The sequence below is a fragment of the Chenopodium album genome, chromosome 4, assembly GCF_948465745.1.
Source record: "Chenopodium album chromosome 4, dcCheAlbu1.1, whole genome shotgun sequence".
Taxonomy (NCBI): Eukaryota; Viridiplantae; Streptophyta; class Magnoliopsida; order Caryophyllales; family Amaranthaceae; genus Chenopodium; species Chenopodium album.
The window spans coordinates 2,634,211-2,657,896 of NC_137837.1; the positions used below are offsets into that span (position 1 = coordinate 2,634,211).

The 23,686-nt window shown below is 36.3% G+C and overlaps 1 protein-coding gene across 1 annotated transcript; it reads right to left on the minus strand.

The window, feature by feature from the left end:
- Nucleotides 1-510: 510 nt before the first annotated feature.
- Nucleotides 511-23,451, minus strand: LOC145628518 (uncharacterized). Its single transcript, XM_081680835.1, has 35 exons — nucleotides 23,176-23,451; nucleotides 21,998-22,165; nucleotides 21,791-21,880; nucleotides 21,524-21,660; nucleotides 21,338-21,428; nucleotides 21,036-21,118; nucleotides 20,815-20,921; nucleotides 20,232-20,384; nucleotides 19,289-19,353; nucleotides 17,529-17,616; nucleotides 17,339-17,417; nucleotides 16,724-16,832; nucleotides 16,284-16,343; nucleotides 16,051-16,169; nucleotides 14,022-14,394; nucleotides 13,738-13,931; nucleotides 13,590-13,662; nucleotides 12,713-12,863; nucleotides 12,451-12,620; nucleotides 12,008-12,358; nucleotides 10,501-10,668; nucleotides 10,109-10,402; nucleotides 9,748-9,924; nucleotides 7,517-7,780; nucleotides 7,207-7,305; nucleotides 6,941-7,125; nucleotides 6,388-6,723; nucleotides 4,240-4,393; nucleotides 4,004-4,114; nucleotides 3,740-3,907; nucleotides 2,131-2,257; nucleotides 1,657-1,815; nucleotides 1,459-1,574; nucleotides 1,313-1,372; nucleotides 511-1,011 (listed from the first exon to the last, which is right to left on the minus strand). Exons 1-35 carry the CDS (start codon nucleotides 23,380-23,382, stop codon nucleotides 832-834), a joined length of 5,466 nt encoding a protein of 1,821 aa, XP_081536961.1. The 5' UTR covers nucleotides 23,383-23,451; the 3' UTR covers nucleotides 511-831.
- Nucleotides 23,452-23,686: the final 235 nt, after the last annotated feature.

The window sequence follows — 23,686 nt, forward strand, 5'->3', positions numbered from 1 at the left end:
AATAATAATAATCAAACTGTGACACTTATTAAAACACGGAGGGAGTAAATTTAGGCTGAATTGTGAAAAAAAATCAATAAATTAATATTGTGAGAAATAGAGGAAGAATTAAATGGAGATTCAAATCAAAGTAAATTCATAGCCTTGTTTCATAATCTAGATAGACACACATTAGAGTTTGTTCACATTTACTGAACTAAGATTAACTGACTGATTGAAACTGAACTGAATGAAACTGAAGTGAATATATTATGAGAGTAGAAAATTCGGAGCTGAACTGAACGAGTTGAATTGAAATTAAGCTGAAGTGAACAGGCCTTTAGTTGTAATTGACAAAAGTGTGGGAAAGATAGAAAATAATTTATACTCTCAAGTTGCATTAAAACTTTTTTTTTTTAAAAAAAATTAAACTTAACTTTAGATTTGTTGAAATAAACTTGTTTTTATTTAACTTAACTTTAGTTTTGTTAAACTTAACTTAGCCTTAACTTATATTTACAATGTGGAGAGTGATGAAAGACAGTAATATACACAGTAACACTTGATTCAAACAGTTGTAAAAAATTTGCACAATTTAGTGTCCTGTAATGTTGAACTTGTATAAAAACCGAGTATCAACAACATGAACGGAGATGAGAGTAGAGAGCTGCATACACCAGCTAATTACTGGAGTGGTGCAATAACATTTAGGCTGGCTCATAATCTATGCGTTCCTTTTGTACACATTCAACTAGCATCTGGATAAATTTATGAACTCGCAGCTCGTTTCTGCCTTAATACTCCGTAGTTAACAGCAATCCAAAATTTCATGATTTATCAATGTGGGACTGCTTACAAGTTCTCAAGGTGGACAATACAGTTTTTTAACAATGATTTTGCCAGTTCATTTTTTTCATTTTCACACAACTGAGCTAGATTTTCTTTAAACCCTTCATCTACTGCAGACGCTGGTTGAATAGCTCCATAGACTTCAATCACTTCCAGCAAACACTCAGCGGCAGCAACATGAACCTAGTTGAATAGTATAAAGACACCTTGTCAGATCGTGAATACAATTTCAAGGGTAAAAAATATTACTACCTAAGCAGATTACAGTTGCAATAAGATGGGAAATAACCCCCCGTTCCCCCACTATTGTGAGAAAACGAGTTATTATCCAAAATCCCTTATGGATTAGCTGACTCCAATCAGTTGTATTGTTAAAATAGCTACATAATTTCAATTTATCTTTATTCCTTAAAGTGATGCATTTATTTGTAAATGTTTAGTTCTCCAGCAAAACAAACTACATATGGCAAAAGCAACCACATACCTGTCCGATCTTTACAGTGCTAATACAATCCACAATTTTGCCAGATACACTGATGAATAACTGAAGAAGCAACAAAGAAGTCACAATCCAAAGGTAAATATAGAACGACAGTTAGCAGTGTTAAATAAATTAAATTTTGGCTGAACCTCATTGATTAACGCCACGGCACCAGCAAGTAAAGGATCTTCTAGGGTGGAACCACATACAGTAGCTTTTAACTTTGAACAGAGCTTCTTTATGGGAATAAATGCCGACACTTTGACTGTCCATAACAAGAGTGTTAGCAAAAACCGATGGCAATAACTTATCTCATAAATCCGCAATCAAATCATACATCAAATTACCTGTCCACGGAAATGCAGGTGATAAGGCATGGGATAACAGCAACATCAAGTTGTGCTTTTGTTGAAGAACATCATTAATTGGAGCAACACTTATGCAAGACGTGGTGCAATCTAAAATTTTACTACGTGGCACATAACTATCTTCTTCCTTATCAGAACCTGCAACTGTCAGACCATACATGTAACAACTATCAAAACCTTTCATATACTTCGTACATCAAAAAACATAGTATGATAAAAATATTTCTGCACTCCACATATCAAATTTTCTCAAACCTCCTGCACTCCACAGAATTAACACGTACTATATTTTCCATAATTTGAGATACACCAGAGAATTCTCTTATATTTTTCTGTACTGCTCTCACTTAACAGTTAACACTCAATTGAGGTCTAAAACTCTATTATGCTGTATAATATATACGCAGTCCATAATCTGAGAAGTTAAATGTTCCATAATAACACTTCAGCTACCTGATTTAAGGGAAGTGCTTCCTGCTGGTTCTTGTGTACATTTATCTCCTGTAGCTGGATCAAACATCTCACATAACAATGGGAAAACAGCATTAAAGAACTCTGGACAATCGAAAGCCTTGATAACCTACAAAAGAAGAGGACAACTTTTAATATTGTGTCTCAATGGATAACTTGTGTTAATAGTCCCCGTGCAAACACCAACGAAAATATTCTAAAAACCGTTCTTGGAAAACTTTCGAATCGCAGGAGTTCCTTTTCCTTGTAGAATAATTTAGCTTTCTAGATAGTAATTATCTACCATATAGTAATGGCAGAGCACGTAAATGCAGTGCACACAAAACAGCAGTTTCAGGTGTAGGAACAGATCCATAGACAGCACAAACAGTCATACATGCACAAGAATGCAGCGCATACTAAACATAGACTTTACTACTTCAGTGAGAATAGAATAAATTCCAAGTAAATTTTGCTAAGCTTAACAGAAGTCTCCAGCAGCTAATTCGTGATTACATGGTGGCGTCTAGTGATGATTAGTAGCCAGAGTTTGTATAATGATATAGACAGGAGGGAATCAGGAATTTGAGGCATACTGTAAGAAGGTTTAAGAGTCATGAAGGTCTTGAAGGAGACATGGGAGTGGAAGTAGCACAAATACCGAGAAAATTTTGCTAAGCATAACAGAAGTCTCCAGCAGCTAATTCATGATTACAGATGATTAGTAGCCAGAGTTTTGTATAATGATATAGACAGGAGGGAATCAGGAATTTGGGGCATACTATAAGAAGGTTTAAGAGTCATGAAGGTCTTGAAGGAGACATGGGAATGGAAGTAATATTTTTAGGATAAAGTTTTAAGTTCGAGAAAGTGCCCAGAACTCCTGTGAAACTGTACTGTAGCATTAGATAGACAAAAATAAAATAAAACAAAACAGAGACACAATAAGAGAGGAGGATAGTTTGACTAAAAAACAGCAAGGGAAAGAGTTGTAAAACCAAGTCTAGTACTCCACAGGAGCATGTATACACTAAACACTGGATATTCAAGATTGAGATTCTAAGATCAATATGTTCTGTGTTTAACTATGCCAAGGTCAGATAAGGCTTTGCACCAAGAACTTTTATAAAGGATGAATCATAGATTGTTAGTTTGTCATCAAAGACTGGTGGCTGAAACACTATTGGAAGTCAACCGATAAGATTGGAGAAAACAGCATTGATTAGGGACAACAATATCACGAGAGCCTTACGTAGGCTCCAATTGAGCTGAGAGCTGAACAGTAACTACGAACGGTGACTGCTACAAGCCTACAATTTTATCTGGATAGCTCATGCTTTGGGTGAACTTGCCTATCATTCTTATCAAATTAACAATCCCTCATTCATATTATCACGTTAACAAGCTCCAGCTTCCACCACCAATCCTATAATCCATCCATTAAAAACATGTACACCCTCTCCTTCACGGTGACTCTATTCCATGTTGGAATCATTCAAATTGATTGTCTTAATAACTAAATGGATCCCTTTTGTTCCTCTAAGTCAATAGGATGAATTCCGTGAAAGAGTAATTACATTCACTTAGTTAAGAAGCTGCATATAAGAATTACCTGATCTAAAGCACATAGAGCTGCTTCTTGAAATTTCTTCTGCTTCTTAGTGCATGCAGTGGTAACCACACTTAGGACATCATTAGCAGCTGATGGATTGGCAGAAGAAATAACATTGTGGCAAGATGTGCAAAGGGCAGCTAATGCATTTAGAAGAGCATCCTTTCCCTGTCGCAGATTAAAGTTCAATTAAACGTCATTGAAGTTAGAATAGGTCTTCAGCATGTAGACTATCAGAAAGAAGTTATAGGCAGAAAATTAAACCTCCCACAGTCGACCAGGAATCTCCTTCAGCAACGAGCTCAGTAGAACTTGACAATGAGAGGAAAGCGATTCATGCAATGTCTCACTAAGTTTAGTAATTGCTTGCGCTGCCTGTTGTCGACAAAAGTAGTTCATATGAAGAAAAAAAGAAATCAATAACATAATCTACCAGTATATCTGGTGATTTAGCCACACAAACTCATGAAGTCATTGGTATCAGAATGAAGAGTTTCTACCTTTCGTTTGGAGTTCCAAGATGATGAAGTGATGCTATCTGTAATAAGTGAAACTATCTCTCCCAAATACAATTGAAGAGTGACGTTATCGCCACTAGTATTTTCTTCCCACACCTCATCAAATAAGCAAGACACATGCTTATCGTCCTCAAATCTGCAAATTTGAGATTAGTTTGAATGCAATCAGACTATGTCAACTCAATTCTTTTAAAACAAACAATACTCCAAAGGTAAGATAGAAATTACCCTAAAAAGGTCATTAATTAATTGCAATGCAGTTATCATATCTGATTACCCCAATAATAAATACAACTCACAGGAGACACACCCATATGGCATGAATCCAATATACATATACAAGATGATCATAACAGCTATTGTCGTCATAGACTCATAGTTCATAGACTAAGTTATTTCATCAGAATTGAGTGGGAAAATGAGAGCCTGACCTAGGCTCCACGGCCATACATGATTATGTAATGAAGGTTTTACCCCAACATTTACATTTGAGCTTTGCCAGCTTGGCAAGTCCCACACCAGATATCATTACTACCATATCTTCTTTCTTCTTTTTTTATTATATATTTTTCCTTCAACAAATTTAAACATTTTTTAAAGGAACGTTTATGTTTCTTGTATGTTCATAGCATGTTGGTGTCAAGCCAAGGGCAAGACCAAGCTGCCAGGGCTAAGCTACACTCATCAAGCTTACCTAGGGCCTAATAGGCTCAAGCTTTGATATGCTCTAACACAAACCGACATAACCCATGGATCTAGCCAAATTTTACGCCCAAACAGCGCAACAATGCAGTTGACTTCTCGGCTATATACAAGATTCACTGTACTTCAGATCTACCAAGTATCTGAGACCTTGTTGATTTCACTTAAAATAAACAGAGTCTTATCAAAATTATTGTAAAATCTAAAAGATTATTGTCGTTACCAATAGTAAATAAATGAACTACTAGTCTACCACTATCACTAATCTGTAAAAAACCACAAAACAGTACAACAAGAGAACAAAAAGTCCTTAAAAAATTACAAGAACCATGCAAAGTTGCAAACCACCATAGACATCTGCAAGGTAAAAAAGTTCAAAATGCCCTTGGCACCACAGACCATAAATAAGCTAACAATTCCCTCATGTCGCTGACCCAGCAGCCTTATCGTGAACTAAGTTATCAGTGATCATTATGCTTTAACCAAAGAACCCAACTCACTTCTAAAAACATGTGCCTCCAAAGAGCTTTCTACTTTCTGCTACTCCCAGAAGTCAGAACCAATACTCCTCATTTGCATATTTTGCAACAAAGAATCCCGTAGCCAAAAATCACCCTTCAAACCAAAAGAGCTACAACACAAAATGAAGCCAATTCAATTGGAGAAAGAAACTAGGAAAACATTCAGCACCTTCGCATACTCCATCTGTTCTTTTTTTTTTTGGGTACTCATTTAATGTGGACTCTTGTCTCTAGGAGAGGTGAGTGGGTGCAAGATCAGAGCGGATAAAGTAAGAGAGATACAGTGAAAACACAGATGGGTGTAAGAAAAAGGTTGATAAAATAAGAGTGAGTGGAATGGTACAGATATAGTGGGGTAATGGAGGTAAGATGTTAAATGTGATTACCAAAATTAGAGGAAAGTAGATGTGGTTACGTAAACATTAGGGGGGTCAAAGCTCAAGGTTGTTACTGGAACTGTAAATTATACAGGGTACTCAATTCCAAAACTGGTGTCCATAGAAAAGCTTTGGAGCATTACCCTTCCAGATAAAATTGGGAGCAGAGATGATTTGAATCTAATACTTAACTAAGCAAACTAAGGTGAACCAAATACGGCCTGACACTAAGTAATATATTTCAAAATGTATCAAAAGAAGACTATACAGAATCCTAAGAGAGAGTATCCTAAAATCTTGTCAGGGATGCCATAGTGATGACGGAGCTAAGATTTATTAGAAGGAATCTTATATTACTAGCATGCTGCAAGAGAAATAAAAACAAGACTATGTATATGTGATCTATGAAACTGTTTTTAGGTAGTCAACTCTTAAATAATATTCGATGACTTTGAGTGACAAGAATAAGATGCATTATTAAGCATATAATAATAAAAATCGTTATAAATGCCTTGTATCCTGATCCAGACCTTGAAATGAAAATCACGGGTAATATCGTCACATGATAACCACTCAAGACATCAGCAGCTAAGGACGCACAACTTTTTAGTAGAACAGCACAAGACACCTGAGCATTCCTGTCACCTGCATGTAGTGCAGCCACTTCCTCAATAAATTGTTGAGCCTGAGTAGGTGTTGAATACTTCAGGGCCATTGCAAAAGCACTGGCAAAGGCACGCTTTGCAGATGCGCTTCTTTCCTCGATGACAGCAGGGAACAAAAGCCTCAGCAGCGTTCCTGTGAAGGGTTTAATCTCAAGATTGACTCTTTGTACCAGTAAGGTAATAAAAGATGCTACACCAACCCTTGAAATCAAAAAAAGAAAACAGTGAGTTATCAAGTAAAAAATGGCTAAATTAGAAACTATGTCACTTTCACCATAAAATAGATATATTTCAGCAATTTGTCAGGTACGGTAAAATTGTATTCACAAACAAAATGACTAACCTCCCTAATAATTATTTTTTGATGGTTAAATCTGCGTTTAGTTATGAAAAGGTAGTTAAGTGTTAAATTTCATACCTAGTATTGAGACCAACCCCAGATCTGACCAGCTGAGCAAGCCGAGGAACCAATAGATCTAATGATGGCTCATCTACTACGTCAATGCATAGCTCAAGAGTTTCCCACATTGCAGAGCCTTTTGCAATTGAAATCCGTAAATTTTCAAGCTTATCTTTCTGTAATCCGATGCTTGCTGCATGCAGCTATGGTAGAGAGAAACATGCATTGGTCATACTGGCTTCAGAACAAGGCAAATGTCAATAAAAAGATAATATTCACGATACCTCAACATAATTGAGTCCTTGATCTTCCAGGCTTGACAAACTCTCCAGCATGCAAGTCACTAAATCAGCCAAATGTGGACGGATAGCAATTCCTGCACCCTGAAATTGATCAAAGCTTAACCACTTATTGTATCACTCATTACCCTTGCGGAACAACTAAAAAGTCTAATTTGTAATTTTGTACAATACAGAACAAGAATTTAACCATCATTTTCAACTAAATGTAGTAGGTTTGAAACAAAATCATCCATGATTTTTGCATGTACTTTGTGAAAAGAAAATTTGGACTGGAATCTTTTTTCTTGCTAACCTTTGCAAGCTTCATAACCACTCCAATAGATGCCTTACGTATGCTATCAACTTTACTCATAATCCCTTCTGCCAACAGAAGTGGCAGCACAATATCCATAGCTTGGCTAGTTTCAGATTTATCAGTGAGTGAAACATCACAGAGCCTTATAGTGAGGGAGCTGACAGCACGACATAACTTATCACCAGAATTCCTGACAGTCTCCTTTATATCATCCATAGCACGGAATGCAGCCATCCAGAGCTTTTTAAGATGCTTCCCAATCTGAAAAAAGTGTCGCATATAAGATCAATGTCAAATACAATGCTAGTTATCACCATTTCCAAAGATGGATCTGAAGACCCCAAGAAAGTGAAGAAACACAAAGGACCAACTCCTACAAACTAACGAAAACATAAATATTAGACACCAATAAGCACAATTTAAAATCAACAATTAAACCCAAATTGTCATATTAACAAATTGTCAACATACTTTGATGTTAACATAATCTGATTAAAGATTATGTGAAAATCAAGTTAAAGATCAAATGCCCAGATGCAAACCTGTTGAAAATCATAAAACCAAAAAAAACAATTCACAGGAAGGCATACTTTGATGATAATGACAATGGTTACCAAACAGTCCGGGTATTAGAGAGTAAAGAATTCCTATGATATTAATCAACTTTATAACATCTACAGAGTACTTGAAAATATACTTCCAGAACATTAGGCAAAGAGCCTCCAGAGATTTGTAATGTCCAAAATATGAATCAAGTGTTTTCGCAGTGGGAGGACAATAAAGAGTATCAATAAATGTAATAGAGATGGACTGCACTGATACAAAAAGCAACAGACCGTCACATAAAGGCAAGTTGAAAATCGATAATGCAACAGCCTTTGCATCATGTAACTGCTTTTATATTATTTCAAAATGCAGACCCTCTAATGTGAGTACAAAGAAAAGAGATATCAACACCACCAGGTATGCGGCTATGCATGCAATTCTTAGGATATTATAAAAGCCATCTTTATCAAACGATTGCTCTTTAACATCACACTAATTCCTACCCTTCCCTGTCTTACAACCCATCATCCATCCTCTTTAGGAGTACCCATATGTAATATTAACAGAAACCCTAAACCCTAATATAAGTACAAAAATCACACTCACAAAGGTACATAGCGGCAACAATTTATTCCTATGAGGCAAGAGAGGCTCTAATTAATAGGCCCTAGCTAATCTAAAACTACTAGAGAGATTATCTCCTAAGGACCTACAAAAGAGCACATTGTAAAAGTGTGAGCTAGTCTTTATTTCAGAGACATATTCGAAAAAGCATCACGCCTGCATAGTGCAAATGCCACACACACACACACACGTGTACACTCTGCAGTGTACATTAAGACAAAGAGACTACTCAATGCTGAAAAGACTGTTATCTTATTCAAAGGATCCACAATTTTGAGTGAAACAATTAGGTTGTATTTTTCTAAATAATGTTGTGGCAGACAAGTGGTAAATGCAAAAAAAACATGCATCTCACAACTCATGCCCAACCAAAACATATTTCCAGTGTTTCACAGCTATTGCAACTCATGCTAGTTTGAGATATCCATTTAGAAAATTGCAACAATTCCTTGACAACTTTTACAATTCAATCCATGTGCTTTACTCATACTTGGCCCACACTCTCTCTCTCCACTTTCCTCCCCTCAAGTCTCTATTTTTCTTAAAATGTACATTTATTTTCATATCATCGCACAGGTCAGCAACGCACTTGCATTGTTTCTTCTTACCTAAAATATTGGACAAATGGAAAATGTTACAATTTTAATAAAACGGAGGAAGTGTGAAGTTTTCCAATGCAGATTTGCAGCTTACAACATAAGGTCACACACAGATACATCATGTTCACCATGACTGGCCGGTATCAAATATTTCCTCTTTCTCTATTATCATCCCAAGTAGGTGAAATTGCATTACAATACTTGTAGGCTATGAAGCTTTTACCAAGATTCTTGACATTTTTAATCTTTGATCAAGCTATGAAAAGGTCCACCAGGCAACGAGAAGAAAAAACCCACCTCCACAAAAGATTGGTCTTACACTCAGAAAATGGCTTAGTCCGAGTATGGCATGCAACACTCTCCTACCCCAAGACCCCAAAAGATACTAACTACAAAAATCATAAAATGCACAAAATCATAGCAGGATTCCTCATCAACATATAACGATTAGTTACTTACATAATCAAACCTGCGTCCCTGAATAATATCTGCAAGTGCAAGACATGAAGACTCACGAGAGCGCCAAAGCCTAGAACCACACTGAGTCAATAAATCATCTAGAATAAGATCGAAGTGTTCATCGATTGTTTTCTTCGAATCAACGACAAGCGACTTCCATATGTGTGCCATTGAATCCTAACATGAACAGAATCAACAAATGCAAGGCCGATAATGAGAGTATGATGATAATAATATATTAATAATAATTTTGGACAGCATAATGTTGTCATTAATATTAAATTAAATCCAGAATGAAGCTGAGGTTACAAAAGCACCAAAGGAATTCACAAGTCATAGGTTAGGACTGCTTAGTGCTTACCTGAACATTTTTATCAGGATCATACTGATAGCGTACCAGCCTTGGAATCAACAAACGGAGATGAGGTTGTAGAGCATCGCCAGCATGTTTTGCTATCCTAGAAAATCCAAAGGCAGCTCCTCTCTTAGAATTTAGAGCTGCCTGATAATTAGCAAGGTCCATGAACTTATATATAAGGTCTGGCTGGCCCATCTCATTTGCCATGTTGCACAGCTCCTTATATGTGCTCAATTTTCCCCCACTGGGACTATCACCAATAGTTCCCTCTTGAAATACTTCTGAATCCTCTACCAGCTAAAGGTTCCAAACAGGAGTATAAAGATAAAATTAATTAATTTGTGCAAATGCCAACACCAAAATACGTAAATCATAGAAACAACAACCACATTTACCTTGACAGCTCTCTTTCTCTTCCCTGAACCAGTCAAAGTGCCAACAAGTGCATTCACTAAGCTCTTCTTCATTAAATCATCACCAAGTTCATAAACAAGACTCATTCCTTGTGACGCTAACTCCTGAACAAGTTCATTTTGCTCGCCCAATAAATGAGAGAAGGCTTCCTGTAATCGGCAAAAGAAAATAATAAGGTCCCAAACCCCCACCACCCATATAATAAAAATAAAAAAAATCTCCACAACCAGGTAGGCAAACGGTCTACAGTAATATACTTTCAGCCTTGAGAAATATTCTCTACACGGATATAGTGAGTTTCAGTTGTATATAGACGTCCAAACTCCAAAGTACACAGGCTGAATCAGAGACCTAGTTTGAACACTTTTTTCAGATCAAACAAGAGTTACATGAAGCTAAGAACACAAGGTATGGGGATGCACACAAGTAATAGTTGACTTACATTTTTATTACTTTTTCCATTCCACATAGCCTTACCCATGTTTTCATTTTAATTTGTCCCAAGTACTCATTTCCTTATTTGGAATGTAACCAGCCATTAGTATGTTATTTCCTTGCTCCTCACCTCTATAAGTCATTACATTTCCTTTCCACATATATATATAATAATATGACAACACAATACTTTCATTAAATATACATAGTTTTCTCAACAAAAAGCCACCACAAAATATATAGACAAATTAGATACTCCTAGAGCCACCTATTACAAATATTTCCCTGGCATAGAACAAACAACAACCAAAGCCTTACCCCAATATGACAGGGTCGGCTGTAAGAACCGAGATTTTAGATCTGGTTACATAGAACCACATAATAAATTATATTTTCCATGTTGGACACACCTTATCCAATTTACAAAGGAACTTCAGCACAAAATGCCCCAACCATAAATTGAAAACATAGGTCATAACTATACCAATAAATACATTTCATTTACAGACATCAACTCATGATTCTTGAAGAGGGGAACTTAATGCTCAATTGCTCAAATTAAAACTCGCACAGAAGTAATAAAGATATGAAGGCATTTCAGGTAATACTTCTAATGAAAGACAGGATCAACTCTCCACATGCATCCAACAGGGAAAAATTACTCTAAAGGTGGTTATGTGCAAACATATACATGCGCGCTCACATATACCTACACACGACACACACACTAACACAAATGTCAAGCCCACTCATTATAAATTCAAACAAATTAGAGGTGGTTAACTTCATTCCATGGGTGTGATCAAACCTGAAGTTTTTTCATTTTATGGTATAATATAATTGCTTAATAAGACGAAAAGTAATAACACCAACAGCCCAAAGTGAAATCTGATGGTATATTTGAACTGATCCTCCTAAATTTTGAAAGAAAAAGCACCTAAATTGTATCAGTTTTATTTAACACACACACACACACAACATGAGGACGCAAAGCTAACATATATAGGTGCATACTTCAGATTTTTAATTACATGAATAAACACACTTGCAAACCTGAATGTCAGGAAGCAATTTTTGAACTGTATGATGACGGCCACAATACATGGTCAATGACAACAACCAGACAGTCCCAGCACAGCGCTCCTCTTTCCTGCTGCTGTACAAAAGAGTGTCAAATATTTTTTTGGTGATTAAATCTCGGGCCATATCTCGAGCATCCTTATTGGATTCATTCTCGTCATTATAATTTTTTGTCAACCAAGAAGAAGAGACATCTTCCAGAAGAAAGTTTGACGTTGTTGAAAGTGAGGTATAGTTGGTTTTCAAAATAACATCTGCATCCACAGGAACAGCACCCCAAGAAAATGCAAGAGCCTCCCCGGCAGCAAATAGAACATCCTCAGCCTGTGAAGCCAAAAAGTGTCAAACAGCAGATAATTAACCTAAGCTAATGAGTTCATTGGAAAAACATGACCCGAAGAAATCATAGCATGTACCTTTGAACGACAGAGACCAAATATAAGTTCTAGAGCAACATTATAACTAGAAGGCGAGACTTCCTTCATGCACATATGCCCCAGAGATATGGCAATTTTCTTTATTGCTTTTGTATCATCTCCAGCAAGAAGTTTGCCCAGCTTTTCCCGCAGAACAGTCAACACAGACGCTACAAGAATTTTCGCCAGCAACTACTTTTTAAGACATATTTCAAGAAAGTACAACATAATCAACTAAAGAAACCATCAGAATGTACTTTACCAGGACCAGAATCATTAACAAGTGATGGCAGTGCTACACGCAATGCAATATGTCCAAGTGCTTGCATTGCAATAGAAGCCACTGTAGCAGTTTCAAAGTTAACTACATCAACCAGGCTTTTTACAGTATCCAGAAGTACCGCTTCTGGCACCTACCATGTCAGAATACAAATGTCTTTCAGTTATAGAAAAAGAATTAGCTTGAAAACCATCATAAACCCCAAGCTGAGCTGACAAAATAAATCAGATTTACTACAGTAAATAAACAAAAAAGAAGCTCACAATTCAACAAAGCAAGATATTTGTGACTCAGAGCAACCTCCCCAATTACCCAGTAATCATAGGCCATGAGGAATTTAGCCCTCTGAAAGTGCAAAAACCTATGGTGACTGGAGGAAGGTAATTGCAGGATAGAGGACATATGTAAAAAAAAGTGTAAAGCTGTATGTGCCGCAGGTGACATGATTTTTTAAGAGTGGGAGGGAGGGTTGTGTGAGAATGGCAGCAGTTAGTCTAGAATCAAAGAGATTATGTTATATGACAATAATTTAAATCTTTCCAACTTAAACTATAGGTCTACAGCCCCCATCAGTCCCATCAAACGCCGACAAATTTCAGGAAGAATTTTCAAAAATGACGATAATTAAAGATAGCGAATTGGAAAGATAGCAAGTAACAAAAAAGGGTTAAAAGAATTTCATTTTGTTCAGTTCATTGATTCTCAGGTATAATCAGTTCAATGTTTCCCAGGTGTCAAACTCCAACTCTTCTCAGTGCTCATGATTCATACAGAATATGGTACATTGGCCCCGGATAACCTAACATGTAACAACTCTAATGACTAACAATACAAGGATAAAGAGTGGAACCTCACAAACCTCAGGTGCTCTAGATAGACAATCTGCAGTAACAAACCCTATAGCACATAAAGCCCCATGCTGCATTTCAAATCTGAAACCAAATCAACCTAACAATCAGTACATATATACCAAACCCCGGCTTAGTCACTAATTTAAATGAGCAAACCTCGTTTTATGTGGTCCACTAGTAGGATTAATAACAGCAGTCAATTCACTTATCAGGGAAGATGACACAGCAACAGGACAAGCTGAAGAAGCTATTCCAAGCAAACGAGCAGCAGATTCACGCGTATCAAAGTCTACATGCCCCAGTAATTGCTTTAACCAATTAATTTTTGAGGCATACCGTAATGCCAACACCTAGTTCACAAGGCAAAACATGTGAGCAAAGAGGGAGAAAATGAGCAGGCAAACAAGGCATAACGCGGTTGATTCACCAATATTAGATACCTCGGGAAAGTACGCTGCTATTTCAATCAAAGCCTTGGAAGCATTAGCGTGCAGCTCAGCAGAACCTTCAACAGCCATAGCATGTTCAATAAGAGAGCACAATGCTTCCACAGTAGTCTGGAATTCAGCTGTCTTAGAATCATCCTGTAGCATGTCAGACTCAAAGCACTTCAAAAGAAATTTAATCATGGCATCATATGTCTTGGAGGGGAAAAGGAGTCGCTCCCTCATTTCTATTTCTGCAACTTCTAACACTTTTGGTTGGTGCCTGATGATACAATCCAACATGTCTCTAACTCTGGGATATTTAAGATCTATCTTTTGGCTAATGGATCTTCCTTCATCAGGGAACAGCCCCTGAGTTGCCATTTCCCTACAAGTGAGAAACATAGAATCAAAAGGACATAAATAAACGACAAAATCAGAGTAGAAAGAGCAGAAATAATTGAACTAATAATATCTAGCACTTTAACTTCTGATGACCTAAATTTTAGTAAACAGTAGACATCACTTCAACAGCTTTTCTCTATCCAGACTCTCAGTATCTCAACCAGTAAGGTACCTGGCCTTAAAACAATTTAATGTGTCCTGTATAGGCATAAGCTGGATATCTAACTGTTGTTTCGTACAATGAAATAGATCTATCCCTCGGGAAGCAAACTAAAGCCATTAATATTTCCCAACAGCCATCTAAGAACCATTGAGGAGTGCCTCTTCACTTCAAATTCTATGACATAATGGGACTTTATGTTACAAATTATGAAAGAAACACTTGGATGACTACAGTAAGCAAACCCATAGAGAAAGTAAATAAGAATATATCAGAAACAACGTATGCAGCTTTCGAGTTGAGATTGAACATTAGCCAACAAAGGCTGGTCTGTATGCTACCAAGGATGGTCTTCATTTTGTAGTAGAACAACTAGTTTATTATTGTTCATAAATACGTCATTTTCCATAACTATTTAAAGCTTTGTTTAGGTCCATCCTATATTCATTTAGTCCTTGTCTAGAGCTTGTTTTATCATCCTCAATCCATAAATGCAAAATACAATATTGTACGGATACATTTAAGCATACACATTACCATTTACTTAAAAAACTATATAAAAACAGAATATGCAAATCTATATTGATCTCATTGATTCTTAATTCATTGGAATCGAACTAGTGCTACATTAACTTAAACAGAGTTTAATATTTATACAGTCATACTCAGCTTAGGCATGTTAAGGGTGGGCAGATCAACTAAATGGAAAAATATAGCCACATCAACTTAAATTGATGATTTCTTTCCTCTTTCATAAATGCAACGATAAAGTACAGTCCACTTTTGGTCCAGACACGCTTTTATTTTCCGATTCCAAGTTCAAAGCTGACAAAATTACATTAGAGCTTCCTCAATCACAGTTTTATACCCTCCATTCTCTAACATACAAATGCCTACCTCACATCCACTGAGTAATTACTGTAATATACAGATACTTAAAGAGTTACCCTATAAAAAATCCTCAGTATATAATAGTAAACCAATCCTGTCATAAAAATTATTTACACTTTCAATAAGAAACAACACAACTACATAGCCTTCATGGTCCTTTTAGGACTGAATATCTTGTTGGATGGGAACAATAGTGTGATTACATTAAAAACAAATGTGGTTGTGTGTATCAATGTTGTGCGTGTGATCCATAGTGCTAAAATGTTACTGTGGAGGAGTTTACTAAAAAGGAATTGTGTTATGTATGTTGGGATGTGTATCATCATAAGAAGAGCACAAATAGCTAGTGATAATACCCTGCTAGTGAGAACACAAGAGCACAATACTCAGATGGACATCAAATAGATGATAATTATAGAACAAATATTTATTTATATAATGGCACAAAGATTAAAAAACAGTACAACAAGAGGACAAGGTGTACTCTGGAAGAGTGGCAGATAAAAATAAAAATTCAAAATTTACAATGAGTAGATTTTTAATGAATACATGATGTAGATATCCATTACAATTGAAAGCTACTAGTACCGTATATCCATCTTTGGGTCAGCTGCTGCAACCATACATAAAAAACGGCTAGGGCAGTGCTCCAAATCAAACAATGATGTCGCCCACCTCACAGCACAAAATCGCACCTCACTTTTGTCCTTCAAAACATTTTTGAAAAGCATATAGTGAGAGATTAAGATTCAAAAATGACAAATTGACAAGGAGAAAAAAAATATATAGAAAGAAGCACAAAGAAAAAAATATTAAATTACCACTTGTGAGTTATCGAGCAAGAGTTGCTCCAAATCTTTTAATATGCTGGACGATGCTCCCTGATGCGCAGAACAAGAATTTAGTGAGAAAAAAATACTGGGCTCAGAAACAAGTCCGAGGAAATATCATCCCTAAGGAGCTCTTATGATTAATAACAAAGCAATAGAGATCATCAAGCCACTTGAAAACATTCAAATGAAATAAACAAGTTATTCTCAATAATAAATTAACAAGACAAGAATATTGCTTAGGAACTCCCCCCCCCCCCCCCCCCCCCCCGCCTCCAGAATTATCTACAACCAAGATACCTAAGAACTAAGAAGTGCAACCAAATTACAATTGGTTCATGCAGAAGATAAATAAAAATACAGTAAGTAAATTGGCAATAGTGTAATGTTGAAAGCCTCAGAGATAGGAACAAAGGGGGAACAAGGATCACCTTATAGGCAGAGGCAAGGGAGCTTGTAGCCTCTTGAATGACCAATCGAAGAAACTGAGACTCAGATTTCAAAGCATCGAAAAGACGAACAGCCATGTCTATCTTATCCCTGTAAGAAAACAGCTATAATATGAGCACTGAGGAGGAATGATATGGATATTAAGGGTATCTATGGTATTTTCACATTTGGTTTAATATTATCAAATAAATGTAATCCCAAATTATAAGGGACGTAGAATTTTATTTTAAGTAAGATAAAAATAAAGGAAGCTGCATGGCTTTCCTTATTCATTTAAAATAGGATTTTACATGTTACAAAACAGATTGTGTTACATTGCAATTAGGATACCTAGTAACCTAGGTAACACATAATTCATAAGTCTATATGAAGGGCCTTAGGTTGTAATGGTTTATTTTAAGAGTTGAGTATTTTGAGTTTTTCGTAAAAACTTGAGAAAAACACGTTCATGAGAATAAGGGGGATTCTTATTCACCTCAAATTAGTAGTGTAAAACTTTTGGTGCCACAGTTTTAGTTAAACCACCGATAGGAGAGACTAATTCATATCAAAGAGTCAAGGGATAAGGAGAGTGGAGGAATGTTATAAGAAATCACCTGAAAAGCTGAGGCATGCGCTGAGCAAGCATTCCAATTGCTTGATACGCAAATGTCCTGGTCTCCCGAGATATAGAATCTAAGTAAACACAACTTACATTTGAGTAAGGGTAAACTAGGCCTCCATTAAACGACAAAGTTAAAGTATTTGAAATACAGATGATAAAAAGTTCAAAATATTGAACTATACCTGTTTCTCGATTATTTGTCCCGTCAAGAGACTTCAGAATTCCAGTCAATATGAGAGGGCCCATAAGCTTAAGTTGATCCATTCTTGCCTGAACACAGAGAGGAGCATGAACTAATAAAAAAAAAAGTTGTACTCTACATTGGATTGAGCTATAGTCAAGGCACTTGTACATTGGATTGAGTAACAGTCAGTCCAGATATGATGGTATGAAGGACTTAAAAAGCTACAGCTACAAACCCCTTTAGTATTTCGAGATATCGAGATATCATCTCAGTTGGGAGTAAATGAATACACAACATATATTACACAAAAAAAGTCAATAGAAGGGCCCCAAGAGTGAATGAGTGATATATGTAAAAGGAAGGAGGAGCATTTCAAGAGCATAACAGTAAATCACTTTCTGTTAGTACATTCCTTGGGCCTGAGTCCTGACATCTGTAAGTTGCAGCTGACTATTAATGTATAACAAAACAACACTTCATTAAAATTGTTATCAAACATTGAATTATTAGTCTAATATCCCATGTGCATGTGCAATCATCAAGACTACAAGTCCACTATTTCAGCATCAGTTGTCAAAAACACCATGGGGAGCTCTTCCAGCCCCTTCATGAACTCCAGACAGGTCACTGTAGATTTACAATTTTCTAGGTGTCTTATCATCAACCACTTTCCAAATCTATGATTGTCACCCAATTTCAATCACCCAATTTTGCTATTCTTGTAGCTGCACCTGCCACTGTGTTGGATTAGGATCACCCTCTACCAAAATCTATGATTATATACAAGCTATACAGAGTAAGTACTGCAATAAATCTCCATTCTCCGATTGCAGCACCCAGCAATCTTAATACCAGCTATTATTCTTCCAAGCTCCACCTGTACTCCTTTTCATCACATTTGCTCCATTAGTCATTCACTAGGTATTATTAAGTGGGAAAAAACAGGCAAGCGTGCATATAAAAACGTACATGTTGTCATACTAAGGGGGTGTTTGGTTCACCAAGTGGTATGGGTTTAAAATACAAGCTGGTATGGGGTTGAAACTCAATTCTAAATTCCTTGTGTTTGGTTTTTGTGAGGGAATGTAAATTTTCTTTTAATACCTAGAGGTGTGGTATGAGTCATACCCACCTTCAGCCTTCCCCTTGGGTTTCTAAACCCTGTACCTTGTGGGTTTGAGGTATGGGTTTAAAAAAAATGAATTTTTCTTAAGCAAACATTAGGGACCTATACCTCATACCTATAATCTAAACCTATACCTCATACCTAAAATATATGAACCAAGCGCCCCATAAGTTTATTTTTTTAAACAATGCATATGGTAAAATGATGGTAGGCCGGGTATGGTCAATCACAGCATATAAGCTACGCAGAACCAGCAAGTGGGTTGCAAGTCTGCAACTGAAACATCTCCTAAGAAGCAAGCATGTCAGTTGTTCAGACCAAGGAAGAGAACATAACTAACAAAAAAGACTTATCAGTTCTCAAAACACTAAAGCTCTTACATAACTCTGCAGTCCTAACTCTGCAATCAGGACTCAGGAGCTGCACTAATGGAATTACATGGCTATAACAAAAAAGAAGTGATTTTAAACAAAAGCTAATCCCTCTAACTGAAGAAACACAAAAATCAAAATAAAATCAATATCAATAAGGCTCTTGTCTATTACTATTCTATTATAGTGAGATCTTGTAAGCAATGTGAATAATTAACAACTTGAAGGGAAACGCTTATAACCAATATGAATATCCCGTACATGTTTTAGAACCCAGAAAGCAAATTCCATTCCCGACTGCTTTAGTCTTGGAGTGGTATCATTTCCTGTTACAGAGAATTATGCAAAGAGCATCAGGTACATGATCTTATTCCATCAAGGAGAAATCAACAATCTTCACAACAGAATTACATCAATAGCATTGCAGTATGACCTAAAACACACAGCAAATTGTAAGAACTGAAGTAAATATTGTTGAAAGTTTCCCAAGTGTGTGCACAAAGAATATTTGTCCCACATTGGAAGAGTGGTATGAAGGTGACTAGCCAACAAGGTTTTTGGTCCACTCCTACTGATCTATGGCTTTAGGATGGAACCTCACTTAACATGTAAGCTAAGTGGCCTCTCCTCCGATCTTGGGACATGACCAGGCCCAACAAATGTGGGCCAAGTAAATATTGCCAGAATTGGCCAAGTATAGAATGGGTATGAGGTATAAGTGATAAGTCCCTAATGACTATGGATTAACAACTTCTATTTTGTGAGTCATATTAGCCATTCAAAAAGATATTTGGTAAAAAATAGTTGTTGGCCTAAGTATATTTAAAATGGCTCTTAATTTACAAGCCGGCTAATTATTTTAAAACAAACCGGCTTTCATTTTGTCTAAAAAAGCCAGCCAGTCATTCAATGAAAAAACCAAGTATTTACCAAGCATATCCATTTGTAATCTGACCACATTGACAAGCTAAAATCATCCAAGCTAAAAGCTATCTCACAAAGACACAAACAAGCCCAAAGCCCGGAAACTTGAGGATAAATTTGTACACAACTACACTACAATTAAGGAAGACCAACCACAATACACATCAACATCAAGGTACATTCTTCCAAGAATCTAGAATACAACATGTACATAGAAAAACAAGATGAGCAATTTCCAGAAGCTTTGTTATAAGAATGAAAGAGAATACAGCAAATATACCATATATACAGGCAAAAATGCACTGCAAAGTAGCAGGGAAACTATTTGCTGCTGCAATGGACCGACAAAATACAGACATCAGCCTAGTCTTCAAAGGATAATATGCAGGTGAAACTTTATTCTCTGGAGCAATTGTTTCAGTAGCAGCATTTCCTGATAAACAAAAGATGTCATACAGATGAGTATGGATTAGGCTAATTCCTAAAACTAATCTTCTCAAAAAAAAAAAATCTTGCACCAGATAACTTTAAGGTGATGCACTACGGCACTAACAATAAGTATCTACACTGCAGCAACATCATATATTCACCGGATAGTTTATTTTAGGTAATGCTCATTAAAGACGTAGATATTTTCTCAATAGCTGCTACCAAACCAATGAGCTTATGCTTATAGCATCAGACTTTAATGGCTCTTTTATATTTAGACTAATTTTGTTGTTCAATATAAATGAGAGGTCATATCAGATCATGCTTAAATAAGTTTAATAAACTCAGGCAGAGTTATATGGACAGATGAGATTCATGAGAAGTGTATTACTCTGTAAGCTAGAGTTGAAGATGCAAGTACACAACTATCTTACCATTGAATAGTAAAAACAACTTTCTGATAAGAGTTGGATTATCTAAATCAGCCATAGATCCCTTCTTCTTCAAAAGTACCTCCCCTCTCTTAGCAATAGGCTCTTGACTTGCATGGATATATGTCAGAAAAATATCAGGATCTACAGCTCTCGTACAAAGATTCAATGTTATAAGAGAAATTAATTCACTAGCTACATACAACTTGTGTATGCAAGTTTACCTGTCTGCAGAGGCAGCTAGATATATTGGGTAAACAGTATCTGCTGGAAGATCCATGGATTCAATGACATTCAATATCCCTAACTGTAAGAAGAAGAAAATTTTAAATTTAAGTTTTTTAACACACACACACACACACAAAAAAAAAAAAAAAAAAAAAAAAAAAAAAAAAAAAAAAAAAAAAAAAAAAAACTGCAATTGCATATAATGCCGAGTAGAAAATTGAATTATAATAAATGACGGAAAGTATATCAGCCAGAAATAGAAGAATAAAGAGTGGATAAAGCATTTAGCTGATGTTACCTTCCTACTCAAAAGAATCTCATTTTTCAGTGGTTGCTTCCCAGTGACACGTTCTGCCATGGATATTGAAAGACCGGCTGGACATCCGCCACTGAAAGAATAAAACATGAATTCACAGTATAAGAGGTCAAAAAAGAACGATAAAACCCCAAAATTTCAAAACCTTGGAGGCTAGCAAGATTAGACCTTCGAGATGTAGGTTGGTACAACACAGTGTGCAAGCAAAAATCAACAAACATTTCAGAGTCCTGAGAACCTCTCGTCATACTATATTTTGCAGCAATTTCTTCATCAATCTTAACAGAATGGGCTTCTCCAATGACCTGAAGCCAGCAATGGTGGATAAATTGAGATGTTGACAGAGCTTGCCGGGGGAGGGGGGTAGATGTCCCCATTTACAAACAATTTGCCTCCAAGATGATGGTTTATAATAGAAATGATGTTGAATAATACCTTAACAACTACTCTCAATATTATAGCTTGATGCTGAGGAGGAAGTTTTGAAATGTTCACTAAGAGATTGGGAGCCATACTTTTCTGAACCTGTGAAGAAGCATTACAAGGAGACAATTATTTGAAGGGTTTTCTTAAAGTAAAATTTGAGTGCCAATAAATCCTCTCAGCATGAAAGTCAGATGAAGTTAAAAAAAAAAGTCACACCTCTATTTGTGAGCGCTCAAATGCCATCTCAATGTAGATGATGCAAAAGTTCCGGACCATTGGAGCAGTGGTGGCTTCAGAATACATACTCCACAATTCAGATAATGGCAAGCCAATCCCTGCCTCATGTTTCACACGCTTATTTACATGACTCAGTATTTCAAGTACCTACTTTGTACAGCAACAACATAGAAATCAACTAAGAATGAAGATTCACCTTTCTCTAACCAACCAAGCAAAAAGATTTAAATTATTCAACAGCATTAAAACATTAAATCCGTCACCACTTCAAGATACAGAAAATCAAAGATGGTTTGTGTGTATCTGACAGCCCCCAGCATTCCAATAGATTCTTATGGGAAAAGGGCATTTATATATCAAAGGACAGATAATCACGCTACTTCTAGCTTCTTATTTTTGTATACTCATACACTCTCCAATCATCAATCCCCCGCACACTTAACAGCTTTAAGCACCATCAATGAAGCATAGAAAATGCTCTAGACTTTTATGCAAAGAGCTTCCTTGACAAAAGCATACCTATTCCAATAACTTGCTTAGGCAGTAAATCTAGTTGCAATTCTAGCATTAAAACAACATTTTCTTATATGATCCATCGCAAATGTCTCATACAGACAATCCACTTGTCGTTACCAATGACCTTACCTTAGCGAACCTAAATGCTCTACATTGTTATCACTTTTCGTGATACACTACTTATTTTCTCAATTCAGGAAATTGCAGTACTTTGCATCACCTGTTTCTATTCAAAAGTAACAGTCAACATCGAACTCCAACCAAATAACCGGCAAGTGAATCCTAAACCCACATGAGCTCCTCAAAGCGAAGCAAATGCTCGATGTTATACAATTTGTTGCATAATTGTAGAAACCGCATTTCACTAGTATGATCAATCACCGTTCACCTCCAACTACAATCATACCACTATTAACTATAATCAACCTTTATCATCAACTAACTAAACATAACTTATTCAAAACACCAAATTACATCTAAAATCAATTACTTCCATCCTTAATCATCACAAACCCTAACCTTCAAATTAAAATCAAACAATTCCAATAAACAACTCAAATTTTGAATAAAATTCAATCCGTAAAACCGAAAATGAAAAGCAAAATCAAAATTCAATAAAACAAATTAAGTAATTAGAGGACCTTGTTGCGAATTGCAGTTGATTGAGAGGAGAGACAAGCGATAGCACGAGGAAGAAGGTTAGCGAGTAAGCTTTGAAGCTTGAAATCCTCGCAAAAGGCTAAGTTGGTAAGCATTCTTTCCAACATTTCTTCTCTTTCCTTGTCCGATAAAGCCGCTATTGCCGACAACAACGTCGATGTCGCCGGAGACTGCGATGAATCCGCCATTGATATTCGGTTGAGCTTTTTAGTTGGGTGTTGTTGTATTGGTTTTATGAGAAGTTAGAAGCTTTGGGAATTTGGAGTTGGGGCTTTTGAGTTGGACTTAGGAGGTGTTTCTTGTTTGGCAATACACTACAAGTCAACAATTACTATTTCATTTGGCTGGTTTGACGGACTGTTTTTTATCGGCTTTATTTGTTTTGGTGGATAGACGTAAAAAAATAAAAAAAATAGTATTGGTAAACTCGATGAAAATTCAAGGTTGAAATGAAAATCTAGAGTACTCCGTACCTAAACGTGTTCGTAAGTA

What these genes read in the sequence shown, in the direction of transcription:
- LOC145628518 (XM_081680835.1), bottom strand. Translation starts at nt 23,382, where the DNA reads ATGGCGGATTCATCGCAGTCTCCGGCGACATCGACGTTGTTGTCGGCA. An exon ending in AGATTCTTTTGAGTAGGAAG is followed by an intron (nt 21,119 to 21,337) that starts GTAACATCAGCT and finishes TTCTTCTTACAG; the next exon opens with TTAGGGATATTGAATGTCAT. An exon ending in GTCTATCTAGAGCACCTGAG is followed by an intron (nt 12,864 to 13,589) that starts GTTTGTGAGGTT and finishes CTGACATGGTAG; the next exon opens with GTGCCAGAAGCGGTACTTCT.